The sequence below is a fragment of the Chaetodon auriga genome, chromosome 6, assembly GCF_051107435.1.
Source record: "Chaetodon auriga isolate fChaAug3 chromosome 6, fChaAug3.hap1, whole genome shotgun sequence".
Classification (NCBI taxonomy): Eukaryota; Metazoa; Chordata; class Actinopteri; order Chaetodontiformes; family Chaetodontidae; genus Chaetodon; species Chaetodon auriga.
This window is the reverse complement of record NC_135079.1, coordinates 15985142-16002657: the sequence shown is the minus strand read 5'-3', so window position 1 is coordinate 16002657 and position 17516 is coordinate 15985142. Positions and strand designations below refer to the sequence as shown.

General features: G+C 41.1%; 1 protein-coding gene across 1 annotated transcript in view; it reads right to left on the bottom strand.

The window, feature by feature from the left end:
* banp (BTG3 associated nuclear protein) overlaps window positions 1–17230 on the bottom strand; it is a 37164-nt gene extending 19934 nt beyond the window's left edge. The window contains exons 1-11 of the mRNA XM_076732588.1: window positions 16875–17230; window positions 14429–14507; window positions 13953–14062; window positions 13632–13831; window positions 13309–13398; window positions 12947–13119; window positions 11047–11286; window positions 8832–8990; window positions 6232–6353; window positions 4357–4428; window positions 979–1023 (exon numbers count right to left, since the gene is read on the bottom strand). Of these exons, the coding sequence (XP_076588703.1) occupies window positions 979–1023; window positions 4357–4428; window positions 6232–6353; window positions 8832–8990; window positions 11047–11286; window positions 12947–13119; window positions 13309–13398; window positions 13632–13831; window positions 13953–14062; window positions 14429–14498 (1281 nt within the window). The 5' untranslated portion in view covers window positions 14499–14507; window positions 16875–17230. The remainder of the gene's footprint in view (window positions 1–978; window positions 1024–4356; window positions 4429–6231; window positions 6354–8831; window positions 8991–11046; window positions 11287–12946; window positions 13120–13308; window positions 13399–13631; window positions 13832–13952; window positions 14063–14428; window positions 14508–16874) is intronic.
* Between the last annotated feature and the right edge of the window lie 286 nt (window positions 17231–17516).

The window sequence follows — 17516 nt, the reverse complement described above, 5'->3', positions numbered from 1 at the left end:
CAGAGAGTTATGGTTGGGACAGGACGTCTCTTCAGATTTGCAGAAGAAGAAGAATGAAGAGCCTGCTCAGACAGCGCTTAGAGTTTGGGGCCATGTTTCATGTTTCATTATTTGAAGAGGGACAAAAAAAACCTCTGACTGTTTATAAAACAAGGAAAGATGTAATGTACCAGGTTGGAGCAAATTGCCTTTTTCCCACCCATAGTCCCTGGGCAGGTAGGTGGAGTAATAAGTTAATATGAGAATTAGACATTAAGAGAGTACAAAATACTTAGTCAGTGAAAGCATACAAGCACAATCATCTTTGCTCGCCCACCTCCAGTACTAATTCACAAGTGTGTGCATGCTTGCTGCAAAAATATCCAATGATTTTGCCAGACAGGAGAAAGTTTGACAATATGTAGATGTTATTAGTTCTGTTGGGAAATTGTTCATTTTATGGCCATGAAACTGAAGATGATTTGACAAGGGAGGTCTCGCACTTTGGAATTCTGCACTCTTCCTGAGTGGTTGGCTCGTTTTACTTTTGCTGAGCTGAGCGTAACAGGGTTCCTCAAGAAAGGCGATGCAGCATCACAAAGGATTTTTAGAGATTAAGCAGTTTCACAAAATGGAACATGTGATATTCAGCGAGTATTTGACAATGGTTGGTGATGCTTAGGTTTTTTTAATCATGAATTTGGGGTTTTGCTTTTACAAAATGATGCGAGCGGTCTTGGAGCTGTTTCACCTGCATGAGGCATCAGCAGTACGAATCATTTGACTACTGTATAAAGCAGGCCACCATTATTTTTAACACAAAATCAAACATCTTCACATTTAGCAATCCAGCCTTTGTTTTTGAGGGATTTGTAATTTATGCACGAAAGTAAGAAGTGATGCACATACATGGTTTATCATGAACAGCCAGCATTAATTATAACTCTTACTTATTATTTGATTAATTTACATTTACTTCCTGCAAAAAAGTGTTCTTACCTGTCCATCCTGACCAACGTGTACCTGGTGGATCTGGAGGTTTCCCTGAAATAGAGAAGTGATATGTCACGTCAAAAGGCTGATGCCATACTATACGTTGGCATCATATATATTTAGCTTTTTTAACTAGCAAACATAAAGCCATAAAAAAAGACACATCTTTCCTATTTCATTGCCCTCCTATTCGCCTTAACCCATGTGGACTACGGATTACTAAAACCTGTATTGTCCCAAGGTAATTCAAGCCCTTAAATAGTGTCAAACTGAACTCTTGTGGAGACTACGCAATGTGTAGCATGACAATATCAATATCTCAGATGTGTCAGAATTGTTTTTACAGGATTTTGAGCATGCAGGGTTTGGCAGTTTATACAAAATGACAGGAGAGAGGGAGAGAAGGGGATGCAATGTCTTTGTGTATACGTCAACTACTCTGTCATTTCTGGCTACATCGATGCTCCCGTAAACAAAAACAGATGCCCGTTCGCACAGGCACAAGCCCATCGCTGTCTCATCAAGATGCAATGACCATCATAAAGTTTCTGAACACCCACAGTGATGTTAACAAGACCACATTAGAGAGCACATCATATAAGCCATATTTAGCCAACCCCAAGTTTCAGCTGTTCTCTCTTGCTAATTGTATTTCATGTATATATCAAGTGCTGTCTGAGCTGCCATATGGCCAGAGAGCAGTGTAATCTCTAAAACAGTTCATTTCCTTTTCAAGCATGCTAAAACCAATGCCTTTGATGAAAGGGGCCCATTCCTAATGAAAACATATTCTGTGAGTGGCAGTTGGGAGAAGTGGGATTTTGTTGCTAAGCTTTGAACTCCAAAAAACAAACAATATCATGGAATAAGAAGGAGAGAGGAGAAGAAAATCTGGGCTCAGCCACAAAGAGCAGGAAAGGCTTTAGAGCTTTTCTGCCTCCAATTCACTCGGTCTCTCTCACTCAATCATGCATTTCTTCCTCTGAGTGTCCTTTAGCAACATTCAATAGGAAATGAGAAAAACACTTGGTCAAGGTGTCAATTGCTTTTGCATAAGTGTCCTGCGTGTATGTAAGGACGTGCACACGGCCACGCTGAAGCTGCCCAAGCAGCAGCCCTCTTTGGCTGAGCTGCAAGAAGAAGAAATACTACTAATAATAATAACTTTTATTTTGTTGTTGTGGCTACATAATTATGAGTAGTCGAGAACTGCTAAAGTTAGACCAAATTAGATAAGAGATGGAGAGGCCGAGAGCCTTTATTCCAAAAAAAGACAATATTCCCACTAAGGTGTTTAAATGGCTAATGAAAATCAATATTCCCCAATGCAGCCGTGCAGTCTCTGAATTCTCATCTCATTCGTTCAACCCCCTTTTTGAAAAGGTCGGTGTTGCAATATTTGTGCATATCCAAAAACCTGCTGACATCCAAATCTTTCAAAATGTTTAAAAGTAGGTGTGTGTTTTGTCCAGAAATGATGCCTTTTGTTTTGTGCACACATCTCTATCCCCCAAATGCAAACTGTTGGCAACACACAGAGCTGACCGTAAGCAGACAGGAGGACGTGTGTGGCAAGGTGCGGTAAAAACCCCAATGAGACACACTCTGAATGTGCTGTAAACAGTGCATATCCAAAGAATGGTCCTAAAACCCAAATATTACTGGCATATTGCCCATCTTAATCGGAAAATGCTCTATTTCAGAATAAGGCAGAATTCGGGAAGTCCAACCACAATATGCTGTTTACATGACCCATATGAAATTTTGAAGTTGTGGAAATGATTCATGCTGAATGATATAAGTAGTGGGATGCCCTGTGAATAAAAATCACCATCTATGCATCTGACCCAATCTTACCTAACTAGTTTGGTGACGAGTATATAGGCAGCATGCTACATGCAAGATAACTCCTCAGTTATGACCATTACAATAAGTGTGTGCTCTCTGGAGATATGAGGATCTGATGATTCTGACTGTTGAGGACTAGACTAGATTAGATATTTTTTACAGTCAAAATGAAGCTACGTGTCATGTGCAAACCGGAGAAGCCTAATGTCCAGGTTAGCTTCTTTCTGCCTTGTGACATGAGCTGCTAACCAAGCCTTTTAACATGCTTCATTCAGATTGGGATTAATCTTTAATCAAAAAAGCGGATGTAGCTCGTGTAGCCCCTCATGCATGTCCCTGCATTTGTGGCACGGATCATATACAGTATGTGATTACGTGTGCATGTGTGTACGCAGACTGGCGCCTTGAGATGAATCGGTCTCCCACATCCTCGAAAAATCACTAACAATGATGCTGATGTGGAAATTCCTCTCCAGCAGTCTGCGTGGTTTTGGAGTTAGATTTTGATTTCAACTGGCAGGCCGACACTGTGTGTGTGCATGCGGCGTGCATGTCTGGTGGGGGACATTAGACATCTGGGCATTATGTGGAAACTACAGTCATAACCCCATGCATAAGCAGGAGGATATATAAACATTAAGATGCTCTATAGGAAACATCTGTTTTTGCTAAAATTCACTAATGACTTAAATGTTGTCAGGTATGACTCGGGTGCGTTATGCTTCATTGGGATGGCTATTTGCATGGGCAGACAGAGACAAACAAGGCTCAAAGGACACATGAAAGTTTTCGTCTTACTGTACTTATGCAACAAATGAAAAGTAACAGTATGCTCTATTAAACTGCACTTCCTTTTCTTTCTTTTAGGTAGACTCAGACATAGTTTATGTCTCCAAAATGTGAGTTGTGCAATCCCAAATTTGATCAATCATTGGGAACTGGGTGTAGCTACAAATTAGAATTCTTCTTCTTCCACACAGCTGTAGGAGGATCAACCCTAGTTTTCTGAAGAAACACTTTGTGAGCTTTCAACATGACAAAGGGCCTCTTCAAAGGATACTGCAGCCTGGTGGAGTAATGTGCTGGACGCAGGTCTTGTTACTGACCTACATAATGCACTGTATAAGACACTTGTAATCACATAGGCATTGATTGATGTCTGAGGGCCATCAAGGGTGCAGTTGCTGAACGTACATGTCCACACAACTATAATGATTATTTCAAATAGCCGGTCAAATAATGCAAGTCATCAGTCAGCCAGAAGTCGACCAAATTACAAACCAGACTTCCAACACAACATAGTGACATTCCCACACAATGTTATTTTTCTTCCCAGCTAACCGCTTCTTCCTCAAGAGTGACTTCACTGTAACAGTTAGGTTCTGTTTGGAGACTCCTCATGTGTTTGCTAAGAAATTCAATACAGCAGGAAGAATGACTCAAAAAAGGAGTGGCTGGTTGTTTCTCTTTTCTCTCTCTCTCATTCTCAAACACACGCACATGCACAGGCACACATGTGCACGCACACACACTTGCCTCGCTGTCCTGTGTGATCTGCACCTCCTCTCCTTGTGGCACCTGGGCAATGTGCAACTGACCCTGTGGAATCTGAGAGGAACAGATGAAGGATGAGAGACGGCTGCAGCTGGGACAGTTAACATAAATGTGATCAATAAATCAAGGAACACCATTCTCATCAACAATGAAATCTACAATACAATTGTTAATTGTGTTTAACGGATATCTTAACGAGCTTTCAAGTCTGTCTTAAAAAAAAAAAATCAGGCACAATTTTTAACAAAAAAGGTGATAATTATGCAAATGAAGTAAGGTGCTATTCTTGTCAATGTGTGTGTGTCAGTATGTTATGGAATTGTTTCAGAGCCTCCTGTGGTATGGTAATCTAACTGAGCTGTAAAGGAGGAAGAAAAAGGCAAACGAGTTCCAGCAAGACCAATTTAGGCAAACAAAGATAAGATGTTGATTAAATTTGTACAAAGTGTTTCTTCTTTTATCTCAAGTGGAATGGAAATTGGTTCATGATCCTTTCAGCATCTGCTCTGCTGAGTGAATCTGGAAAGAAGACACTGACAATCTATTATAAATGATATAAATGTAATTTTTGATCAAAATCGTCTCATTCTGATGAAACATACATCTCCTGCTTGCCTTGAATTTCCAGGCTCTGTCCCCGCTGAGTTTCAGTGACTTTGGTTGAACCTGTGCTTTAAGCTTAATTTTAGCTGCAATGTACTGAAATACGATTAAATATAATGAACTAAGCAGTCCTAGTGTGGTACATGTAATCTGGGAACAACACAAGTTTTTTCATTTTTAGTTCAATCATTATCAGATGATGGTTGCAGCACTGAATCACCGTCAGTAAGTATACTTGATTTCCTCTGCTGTATTGGCAGGACTCATAAATTTCAGGCTCAGCTGCACCCTGTAATACTCTGCAGAATGTTGGGAGGGTAATAACTGCACAGTGAGCTCCTGACAATCATTCTGTTCCACCCTTCCACCTTCTCCCTAACTTGTCTTCCTGTCTGTCCACCATTTATCCTTTATAGCTGTTTGTTCCTTTCTCAGGCGGGTTACCTATCATCACTACCTCCAAACCCATGCATCATGCAGCAACCTATTAACAGCAGAAATACTCAATGCTGTAAATTATGAGGTAGCCTTGTAGCACTGTCATTACATACGGTGAATAAACCCAGGAACAGAGGTGGCACCTCACAGCAGAATGAAAATTACTTCTCTGATGCTCATGTAGTATAATCAGATAATGTGTTATAATTACAATCACGTATTTTAGTTGGTAACACTGACTTTGCAATTCACACACATGCACTTGTAGCACTAGGAAAAGGAAATCTCATTTATCTCCTCATGAAACACCCATCATGACAAACATTGTCTCACAGCTTGTGTGCATCTGTCACTGGCTGTTTGAATACACAAACAAGTAAACAGAGTGGGCCAAGCTGGTCTCAGTCAATTCATTACTGTAACCTCTGTGATAAACACTGAACTGATAACTGGCACTTTATCAGTTTGATCAATGCCACAGACACAGAGTCACTTCAAAAATCTGATACCTTTCAGATCTTCAACAGGCCGCTGAGTTTAATCGACTGGTTCCCCACGTCCCTAAAATTAGGTATTTGGGAGGTATCTCTGCAGAATGCTATGTCACAGGGCCTGATCTGTCCCGCAGCACTACAAATCCTGCCCTGTGGGACCCTCATATGACAGCAGCAAGAAAACTATGCATATGAGAAAAAAGGAGCTAATTTATCTGTCTGATAAATATTGTGAGAAAGGATGCTGCTCATACTCTTACTGTTAGACAATACTTGGATTGGATTCAGAGAAGGATTGAGGGATAAAATGTCTGACACTCACCACCTGAACTTGTCCATCCTCGCCAATACGGTGGAACTGGACCTGTTGATTGGCCAGTGTATAGTGCAAGGTCTGCTGGGTTGCAGTCTCAATGTGGGCCGCTTCTTCTGCCATGCCTCCCTCTGGTTAGGAGGACAGTACGGTCAATGGTGCGTTCATGTGTACAGCGGAGGCACGTCAGGAATACAGTGCACAAGATTCAAGGACACATAAAAAATAAGAAGTAGGTCTCTAAGACACAGACACACAAACTGACACACACCCAGACATGGTCATGCAAGGGGCCTTCGCAACCTCTTGTAAAAAACCTGGCCAATACCCAGACCATCTGCTGGATGATGGCATGTTTATACTTTATCAAAGGCCTAAATACACAACAAGGACTCTCCAGTTAGCCATCCAAACACATTTATGGTCTAGCAGCCAAACACAAACTCAAGGCCTCAGTCTAAACACCCGCTATCACACCAGCAGTCTGAAACTCCTGCATGGACCCCTCACATCACCCAGCGCAGCTCGAAACCAACCCAAAGATGTCAAGACACTATGTCAGCAATCAAAGACAGCAGATCACTCAGTGACAGTGAAGACGACACCACAGTACACAAAATAAACCACATCACACCTTCTCTTGTAAGATGTGTGAGGATCTGAGGTCATTTCTTGCAAGAAATGCTTTTTTCGGCATAAAACAAACAAACAAACACTCATGGAATGAAGTTTTAAATGACATAAACCTTATGGCACTTATCACACACAGCTCAAAAGGTCAGTTTTGTGTCATGCTGCTTTGAAAGGTAAGGCTGTCTCCCATCCGTCGTTATTACTGCTATGTATTGTATTATGTAAATAATCCCTCGGTACTTGTGTTTGCCAGACTAGGAAGAAAGAGCCAGGTGGCTTATGAAGGTTTTTGCTCTGAGCTCTACTTGCTGGCTCACTGATAAATAATGGCTTAAAAAGCAGAAGAATTGCCTATTTCCTGCCCATTAACATGTGATCCGATTAAGGAGGGAGTGATTTTGCATGTTTGTGCATGGACCATCTGAACTAGTATTTGTGTTGAACACTCTGGGGTGTGTGTGGCCTGAAAAGGCAGGGCCCACCCCTAGAGTGTGCTCACAGGATATTTGGGTTTCCCCTGCAGTCTTACTTTTCCCTGGTCAGAGGTGAGAGGTGATGGCTCACAGGGAGGGAAGGACAGCAGGCATTGTGTGCAGATGACAACCATCTGCAGCAATACACACTGTATCTGCATTTGGACTCAGGTCTTAAAATAGCCTTCATACAGCTAATGAAATAAGAGCAGCCTGAGTTCACTGCATGTGACTGGGTTTGTTGACTCTTTGCATTCAGTCATTTTCCTGCTTAAAAGTAACTGGATAGGAAGTGAGAGAGCAACAAGGACCTTTCAAGCATTTGTCTTTGCAAAGCAGTCAATCAATGAGAAAAAGGCACATTGTAAATTATGTACCTTGTAGTTCACTGGTAGTTCAGTCATGCCAGAATTTGCACCAGCGTAATACTACAGAAAGCCCCCAGGTGGGCCAGTAAGTTTTTATGGAAATGACAATTCAGTTACAGCTGTTCAGGGAAAACTTTGGTCAAAACCATAAGAAAGCTTTGGCTATCAAGATGATAAAGTTAAGAGTTTGCAGACACAAAACACTTCCATCCATTCCTTTCAAGTTGGTTTTGCACTAGTTCAAAATCACAGCTCAAAGTTACAGCGTTTCATAACTACAAGCCAGCTAATGTAACATGCAACACTACAAACTGAAAACCAGTGGTAGCGTCACTCCCCCCAAAGCAAAAGAAAGAGCAGAACATGTCTCTTGATTCTCATAACTGTGCACTTTGTTTGACTGGAAAACAACCGCCGAAACATAGCAACGCTATCAGCTGATAAAGATTTATGAGAGTGGAGTCAGGTAGGTATTCATTTTCTTAGACCACAGAGATAAAAGTGATCACTCCCAAAGCATTTCACAAGAAAGGTGTCAGAAGGTTCCAAAGACTTCTTAAAGACAAAGATCCACAAGCTTCAAAGTTTGACATGAGTGCGGTTTTTAAAACATGATGTAGTGTTTAAGCTCAGTAGATAACCTGTGAGTACATATCTGTGTGATTTTTTGTCATGTTAGTTTGCATGTTGTGATTTGCCAGACTCTCTGGCTCATGCTCCCTGTAGAGTTTTTTTTTTTTTTCACAATATGTTTGGATAAAGAGTGACACACGCTAAATATTGTCTTGAACCCAAAAAATAAATATCCTAGGAAGTACCTTTGAAAAACATCTTAGATTCAAGAACTACACTACACATCATTTTCACATTGGATTCAGCGTCTCTCTGACAGAGTCTCTCTTTCTATTTGTCTCTATCTGGCTGTCATATAGCATTAAGGTAGTGTTAATAACAGCGTCTGAATATAGTAGCAAATATAGCAGTTTCAAGGAAATCCTTGCCCTTGTATACATATTAATGTGGCAAAGTGGACAAATAATCAACTCCAGCCTTCACTGTTCAGGGTGCATGTGGTGCAGACACAACACAGAAACATACATGCTTCATAGCAGCCTGATAATAATGTGTACTTTACCTCCACCTGTACTGCGAGGTGTGCGTTTGGAGAAGCTCTTGACAGCCAGACTCTGGCCGCGCTGCTTGCGTCTCCAGGCGGTGCGACACTTGGAGTCAATGCTTTGTTTGATGCGGTACCAGTCTGACTCGGTGATACCAAATTTGTGGAACAAGTGGCCTGTGGGTACACAGAGAGGTCAAAAGGTGCTCACATAAACATCGGACAAACAAGTGATTATTGATGAAGTTTTGTTTTACTATTAAATGTGACTTTTGTTTCTTGGCATATATTGGAGGCTTGTTTTGTACACTCAGTCTTAAATTCTTAACAATTTAGTCTACATACAGTCCTCAGTCTGTCACAGCAGACTACTGCAACAGAATACCGTACATACAAGCTTGACATAATTAAGTTGTCTGATTAGAGAACAAAGTGTTTATAAAAGGGCCACTTCAATTTCAACCGATGTACATTTTAATGAAAACGTAAGCAAACAACTGTCCTGTTTCTGTTTACGTCTACTCCACACCCTTTGACAAGCAGTGTAAACATAAGCCTGAGACGGCACCTCAGTGGAGATATGCACAGGTGAGACTGGATGCAGCTGTATTTAGTGGCTGTCTACCTCAATGTTATGAATTGTTTAAAGGGCGTGAGCTCTTTGACAGCTCATTTCTACAAAAATTAACAACGCAGCTACAGCCTGAGGGTAGAAAATGAGACAGAAGGGGTACTCAGTGGTATCTGGGCATAATGGGATGACAGCGTACGGCAGCCCTTTCACACCTGATGGGTCCTGTACAGGCAGGCAGGCCAGTTGCTCCTTCATTCCTTTTCCTTTTTTTTTTTGAAAGGCAGGCAGAATGAGTCACCCAAAAGTCAACTGGCCCTGCTCCAGCCTATGCATACCTCGATGTCAGGCCAAATCTGCTTGCAACTACACACCCACACTGCTGACAGGAAATAAGGTAACCAAGTATACAAACTCTTATGTATGTCATGGGGATATTTACTAAATCCTCCTGCAGGGGGCATAAACTGCACTCTGAAGGGAGGCTACAACTAACATAGGCCCCGTTTACACTGAATTATAAGCCATATAAATATAGCATAAGGCCACAGACTTTCATAAATATCCTTCTCCCTACCATCATAACCTTGACGCTGCTTAATCACGAATCAAAGAGTTCACTGAATTGAGGGTGACTCCATTAGGATCTTTCTCCCAGACATGTGCTTGTCATTTAGAGTCTGGTATGTCATAAAATGTGTTGCACATTTATGCGTGTGTGCAATGATGAATGCATGTTGCTGTAACCCGCCTTGGGAACACAGACTGCAGTCTATTTCTGTGTTCAATTCAGTGCCGCTTTGTAATGGAACAGGGATGAAATGTGGGAAGGTCTCAGAGAGTTCAGTAAGGGGGCAAGGATTTAAACCCTGGCTGACTGAAATTTATTGGTATAATTTAAACAGTGCAGAAATCATGTAATAATCATGAGATAAACAGTGGTTACTCGACACCGCCTTGGCAGTCACAAGTGGGTCATTTTGCCAATTACAACCCCAATTTGAAAAAAGTTGGACGCTGTGTAAAATGTAAATACAAACAGAATGCAATCATTTGCAAACGAACTGTGTTTACTGACATCAGTTTTACGACGTGTTCCCGAGCCCGTGTAGTCATATCTCTCATACAATCACGTGTTCACAAAGTGTTGAGCCTCGCTCCATCCTCGCTTGTGAACGACTGAGCCTTTCCAGGATGCCCCTTTCATACCCAATCATGATACTATCACCTGTGACCAATGAACCTGTTTACCTGTAGATCTTCCAAACAGGTGTTTTTGGTGCATTCCACTTTCCCAGTATTTTTATTACTCCCGTCCCAACTAGTTTGAAACATGTTGTTGCATCAGATTCAGAATAAGCAGATATTTACAAAAATCAATGAATTGGATGAGGTAACATATTAAATATACTGTCTTTGTGCTGTTGTCAACTGATTGTGTTTATTAGCATTTCACACAGCATCCCAACGTTTTTGGAATAAGGGTTGTAAGTTATCAAAAACTGGCCAGTTCAAACCGCTCAGAAACACTTGACCAGAGGACATGCAGGATGTCTTCCTCCACTTTGTCAATAACATATCACAGAGTGAAACAGGTGGCATGACATTGCTACACTTGTCGATACTAGATGGTTATGGTGTCAGTGATGCAGGAGGACTTACAGCGAATGCCATAGATCATGAGTGGGTCCAGCTGCTTCTTGCCATGTTTACCCTGGCCAGAAAGGTTCGACATGGCCTGGATTTCCCGATGGAACAGGTAGTCCAACAGCGTCAGTGCCATTTTCTCTGCTGTGCGGCAGTTTGTGGTGATATGGAGCATGTCAGCTGGAGACACTGGGCAACGAACTCGCATCTCTGGGTTATTCTCATCTCCCAACCAGGTGCCCCCTGGGTAATCATCTAGAGGAAACAGGAGAAGTAACACATTACAAATGTTATAAACACATCTATACATCTATATGACAAAAAATCTACTCTATAGGCATCACACTCTTACACTGGTACAGAGCCACTGAGATACTTCATGTAATACAATAGCACACCCTTGTGGCAGTAAAGGGGAATTAGGTGAACTATGAGCAAAACAGTGTTATTATTAAAGGTATTAAAAAGCAGAATATGTGGTTTGGCTGCTTGCTCACAGTGCATGCTAACTGTTAAGTCCACCACACAAACAAACACACAAATAAAGCATGAGACACACTGTTCTGAACACCACATGGTACCATCTAGCTAATGCTGACTAACACAGTTTTATCATGGTAACCCACAGCTGCAAATAAATGAATAATAGTTTGCCTTTGAAGATAACCAAGAACTTCCCAAGTCGACTGAAAATAACCAAACCAATAATCACAGCAAATACAACAACAATATGGACTTAATTTAGGTTTTCCCAATTAGAAATGGACTATTCTCTCTCAGGCTCCACCAGAACCATGAGCAAAGCTACTGGAAACATGAATGACCAAACAAAGCATTTATCGATACAGCCGGAGTCAAAACCACAGCGACATGAACATCAGACACATCAGCGCAGATTGCTTTCCATTCAATATGGAGACCATCTGAAAGACTCACGTTAGCCTCGTTAAATAAGTCCAATTTTAACAAAATGATTCGAAAGCATTTATTTTGGGGTGGCTGTGATGCAGCAGATAAAGCTGGTTGTCCACTAACCGCAGAGTTGGCAGTACATTCCCCAATTCTTCCAGACCAGATGTCAAAGTAAGTTTTTTTTGGGAAAGACGTGTAAACTGACACAGAACACCAAATTGCTCCCTGTCACACACACTCTGCCATCGATGTGTGAATGAGACGCAAACTAAAAAGATTTTTAACATTTGTAGGTGCTGAACATAATTCGAGGTAACTACCCCAGAAATACCATTACCATATTACAGAGCTGACACAGATGACCTTGCTGCATATATTTTTTTTTTTTTTTCCACACTGCTGTTGTTATTAGTGAGCTGGGTGACTTAACCCTCCTTGTGCTGAGAAGCCACACCGAACGAGAAGTCATGTTCTTTTTGTTGAGGTAACATGTTCATGTTTTGTATTTTCTTAACCATTACTGGAGAAATCTGGCCTAAAGGTTAAAAGAAAAAAACAGACTACAAGGGAACAAGAGCAAAAACAAGTATAGCCACAAGCGGCAATAATCAGGGTCCAAGCAGATAGCTAAATTTGCTTTTTATAGAGCAGAAAACCAGATGCAGATCACTTGATGATAAAAGAATTTTGACTTGAAGCCAAGCAGATAACTACAAAAATGTAAACCTGAATATTACAGCGTCACTCTGACGTCAATGAGTGTCACTTTAAGTGCCTGAGTCTGAGAGTTTTTGCTGGACAAATACTTTCAGCAGAGAAAAATTATAAGAAGAATGAATAAGAAGAAAAAAACAATGATGAGAACTCCAGCAGTGAGCAATGCTGCTTGGACCCCTGATGAGAACAAAAACAATAGGGTACAAGCAGTTTCGCTGCATTTTTTGCTGCTTGGATCTCTAAATATGTGTGTTTCTCTATCTATGTCAGCAGTGTGAAGTCATACCTTCTGCATTGAGTGTGATAAGTGTCACATTTTGGCCATTTTGTGCATTGCTGGAATGGCCTCCATTAGAAACAGAGTCACTGGCCTCTGAGCCACTCTCTTGTTCTTCCTGACTCTCCTCAGGGCCCGGCACTTTTACCAGGATTGTGTTCTGCCGCCTCCTGGTCACTGTGCTGAAAGGGAAAAAAAACTGTAATCTGTAGGCCTAACATACACACAGATCATGGCACTGGCTACTGTAAATGAGAAATTCATGTTCTGTACAGGCCTCTATTGCCTGGACTGAAACTGAGGGAAGCCGCTGTGTTTGGAAGGATTTCTACATTTTACTAGGCATATAAGTATGAATGTGAGCCACTCACTTGCTGAGCAGGTTCTCCAGAGGGGTGTCTTCTTGGCTAGTGCCCTTCGGGGTTTCACTGCTTACTATCACATTTGTTTGTGGAACAACACTGAAGAAAAAAATCAAAACAGACTGGTTAAATGGCACATTTATACATACTTTGTACAGTCTAAACTAACTTTGTGGTCTGCTAATTCCTGTAATCACAAATGAAAATGGCTAAGAGGACAATGCCTCTGCATCATTAAAGACGGCATCTACTTCGGCCTGAGAATTATTTTATTTTATCTCCGTTTGTATGCACTCTAAGCCTGAACAGATGTGCCAACAGTGTTACCTTACCATCGCACTTTGTTCCAAGTTTGGGTGGCTCCCTGAGGAGACCCTGCAACCATAGGAACCTGGATAGGACTCTTTGCACAGGGAACCATGCTGTCCAGTTTGCGTTTAAGGGCTTTGCATGTAGCATCCAGAGCCTGCAACTTTGATTCAATTCCCTCCAATCGCTGGGTGATTGATGCGGTGAATGAGACCAACAGGTTCTGGAAACACAAATAACACAATGTAGTTTGTTGCAAAAAGTAATAAATACTGTCCTGTTCTAAATATCTAAAAAAAAAAAATATATCAGCTTTGACAGTGTCAATTATACAGAGCTGGTACCTTAATAAAAGATATGTCTTGGTTATTGTTACTATTCTCCTGACTGCTGCTTAATTTCCTCTTTTTCTTCTGAGGCCTTTCTTCATCATCTTCATGATTGTCCAGCACATCTTCAATGAATCAAACACAGAGACATTATCAAAACAACACATGACAGCCTCCTTGTTGGATTTCACCAGACTGAAGCTGTGCTCCTGTTTGAGTCCCAGTGAGAAGCATTGAACAACTGCTGATACAGAGTTCAGGTCCTATATGCAGTGTTTATCACACAGATTTTAAATCATACAGTTGAACAGTACACACTTAGCATAAAGTAAGTTAACATTAAAATTGCAATTACATGAAAATTTCTAAAATTGTTCATGATTAAATATCCATGCCTGATGCGGCACTTTCCTAATATGGAATCTGTACAAAAAAAAAAAAATCCAGTGAGAATAATAATTAGTTTTCAAACTGTTCCACAGGACTCTTACCTGTATGGTCCTCCTGATTAAAGTCCTCCACTGTTATTTGTACAATTTCATCCAACTCTTGTTCAGCCATCGTTCACAGCTGAAATAAGAAAATGTGAAAACTTGGTTAACAAGACTGCAAAAAAAGTCACACTAATATAGAGGAGAGAGGTGAGAGGATGTGAGCCAAGCTGACATCATAGACAACCCGTCTCACCCTCTGCACAAGGTGGCGGGGGCCCTAAGCAGCTCCTTCAGCAACTGACTGCTGTATCCACATCTGTAAGAAGCAATGCTAAAGCAGCTGTCAGGGGTTCAGCAGTAGCACTGTTCAACTCTGGCATTGTTTTAATGTAGCACTGCATCCACATACATACTGTTTGCACTGCTGTGTGTTTATGTTTAACATCTTGCTATTACATTGATGCACTATCTTATCCTATGCATTTTTTGTGTTACATATATATACTACTGTGCAACAGTGCAAAACACTGCACTTAGTTATCCATACCTTACCATGTGCAATTTCCCATTAGCATTATTATTTTTACACTCCTTTTTGTATAGAATGTACATAAATATAGTTGTTTTTTTATTTTGTATTTTTTATTCCTGCTACTATTGCTGTTGTGTGTAACACCATTTTCCCCGATGAGGGATTAATAAAGTCATATCTTATCTTAAAGCAGAATATCTCCCTGCTGTGTCTGTTCAAATGTGACGAGCTTCTCAAACAAATGAACTAACCTCTAACTCTAAGACTTATTCAGCTTTTACACTGATTATATTATGAGAAGATACGACTTTATATTAAACTAAAAAAATCTTTAATGGCATGTGAAAGAGGTTGCAAAGAAAGATTTAAACCAATGATGATAACTTTCCTTTAAAAACAAGACAGTTGTGACGACAGTGAGATTTCAGATTCTAACCTGTCCAGACATATTTCATGCTTTATTAGCTGTCCATCTCATGTGTCTGGTGAAAAACATACATTTCCATGTTTCTAAATGCAACTGTCTGCAGGCCTACAGTGGATTCCATTTTACAACCCCAACTCCAAAACAAGTGGTGACACTGTGTACAGCATAAACACAACAATGTGATAATTTTCTGATCATTTTTGACATATACCGAATTAATAAGAGTAAAAAAGACAATATAATTAATGGACTTCACTAATATAACTTTAAATAAGTTGGGGCAGGAGCAAGAAAAGACTGGGAAAGTAGTGGAATGCTCCAAAAACACCTGTTTGGGAAGTTCCACAGGTAAACAGGTTCATTGGTAAGAGGTGACAGTATCATGCTTGGGTATGAAAGGGGCATCCTGGAAAGGCTCAGTTGTTCACAAGCAAGGGTGGAGAGAGGTTCACCACCTTGTGAACACATGATTGCATGAAGGGTATTACTACTTGGGTTCAGGAACCTTTAATAAAACCATTGTCAGTAAACAGCTTGTTAGCAAATGATTTGCATTTCTTACATTTTACACAGCGTCTACAAAGACGTTAAAAAGTATAAGGAACTGCTCAGTGGTGACTGCATCCGACCGATAAGTATTTTCTTTGTGGGTCACCCTGGCAGTGTCTGTGTCACCCTCTCAAAACGGTGGGGAACATGGTACCCTAACACATATTGTGCCCGCCTTCGCCTGGGTCAGTTCCTCTGGTTAGTTTTACATCAATGGCCAAATTTCGGTCCAGCATGATTACATTCCAGTAATTTCGCGATGACAAACACAAGCATGTCCTTCTCCGTTGTAACCAGCATGAAACTTAAAAAACGCGCTCGCGTATTATTAGCACTGAGTTAGCTCTGGTAGCATTGGGGAAAGGGGTTATGTTGGGGTACTATTTTGGTAAAAACCCTGCGTATGTTGAGAACTACCCATCTCCTCCGCTGCTACGACTATGAAAATATCACACAGCGCTGGTAACGTCTTACTAGTCTGGCCATCTGAGTTTAGCTTCGTATGTGGCTCCAAAATTCAACTTTGCTACAGCAACGCCGAGCTAACTGACTAGAGGTCTCTCAGCGATGTGAAATATGGGCAAAATAAAACTGCGTAAGTCAAACTTGAAGTATTGACGGCTAAACATCAATGTAATTTCACTAAATGTACCCTAACAAACGTTACTACTGCAGCATTTCAGCAAATATTTCCATTTTATATTAACGCTTCCGAACTAGTACTAACAGAATCGCATGCTAGCTAATGTTAGCTGGTACTTCCAAATCGGATTTGCAGGTTTGCGTGCTAACGCTAAAGCTGAACCAGTGCAAACGAGTCGCTGTTTTAGCTAGCGTGACGGTTAGCATGCTAGTTGGGCCTGAAGGCCGCTTGAATGTAACGCAATAATCGGCAACTCTTTGAAGAAATAACACTAAAATATGATTTTGATTCAGCTTCTTCCCCCCATTGCTGGCACACAACACATGTACCGTGCAAGATTGGGTTATATTACCGTGTGAATGATGAATTCTCGTGTTGTTTGTAGAGATTCCGATAACGGCGTCGTTCCTCGCGAGAGATGAGCGCTTCCCTTCGCCTGTTCCTCACATGGAGACTTCGCTCATTCAGTGCAGCTCTGGTGTAGATCGTATACTGATGCTGCCCCCAGCCAGCAGCACAGTCGAAGCAGCATGTAAACTCATCAGCAGATTTAAGAGTAGGACTTTTCAGTCAACAGAAGGGCACTGTTTAACGTTGATATGGTGTGAGCAAGCTAATTGTTTCATATTATCTACAGTTGATTCGATGTAAGTAATCGTGCTGATTTGAATTTCTGGACGGAGTAGCCGACTGTCACCACTGAAGAGAGAAACGTTTATTATTTAGAGTTAACGTTACTTAATAGTGAATGCACAGGTGCGCCATAAGAAACTTTTAACCTGGCAACGCCCTAAATATGTCAGGAGCGGCGAAGAATAAATTGAATTCGCAGCTTTCTTCAGAGGTTGAGTTAAGCCGGGCCGCTGTACAGGCTGTTTTCCGGTAAGTATAACAGCACGAAGCACTGCAGTCCGGTGAAAACATGACCGAGCCGAAACCAAAGCTTCTGGTCTGCAGTCAGGCCCGTTATCCTCTACAACTTGCCCCAGTGGTT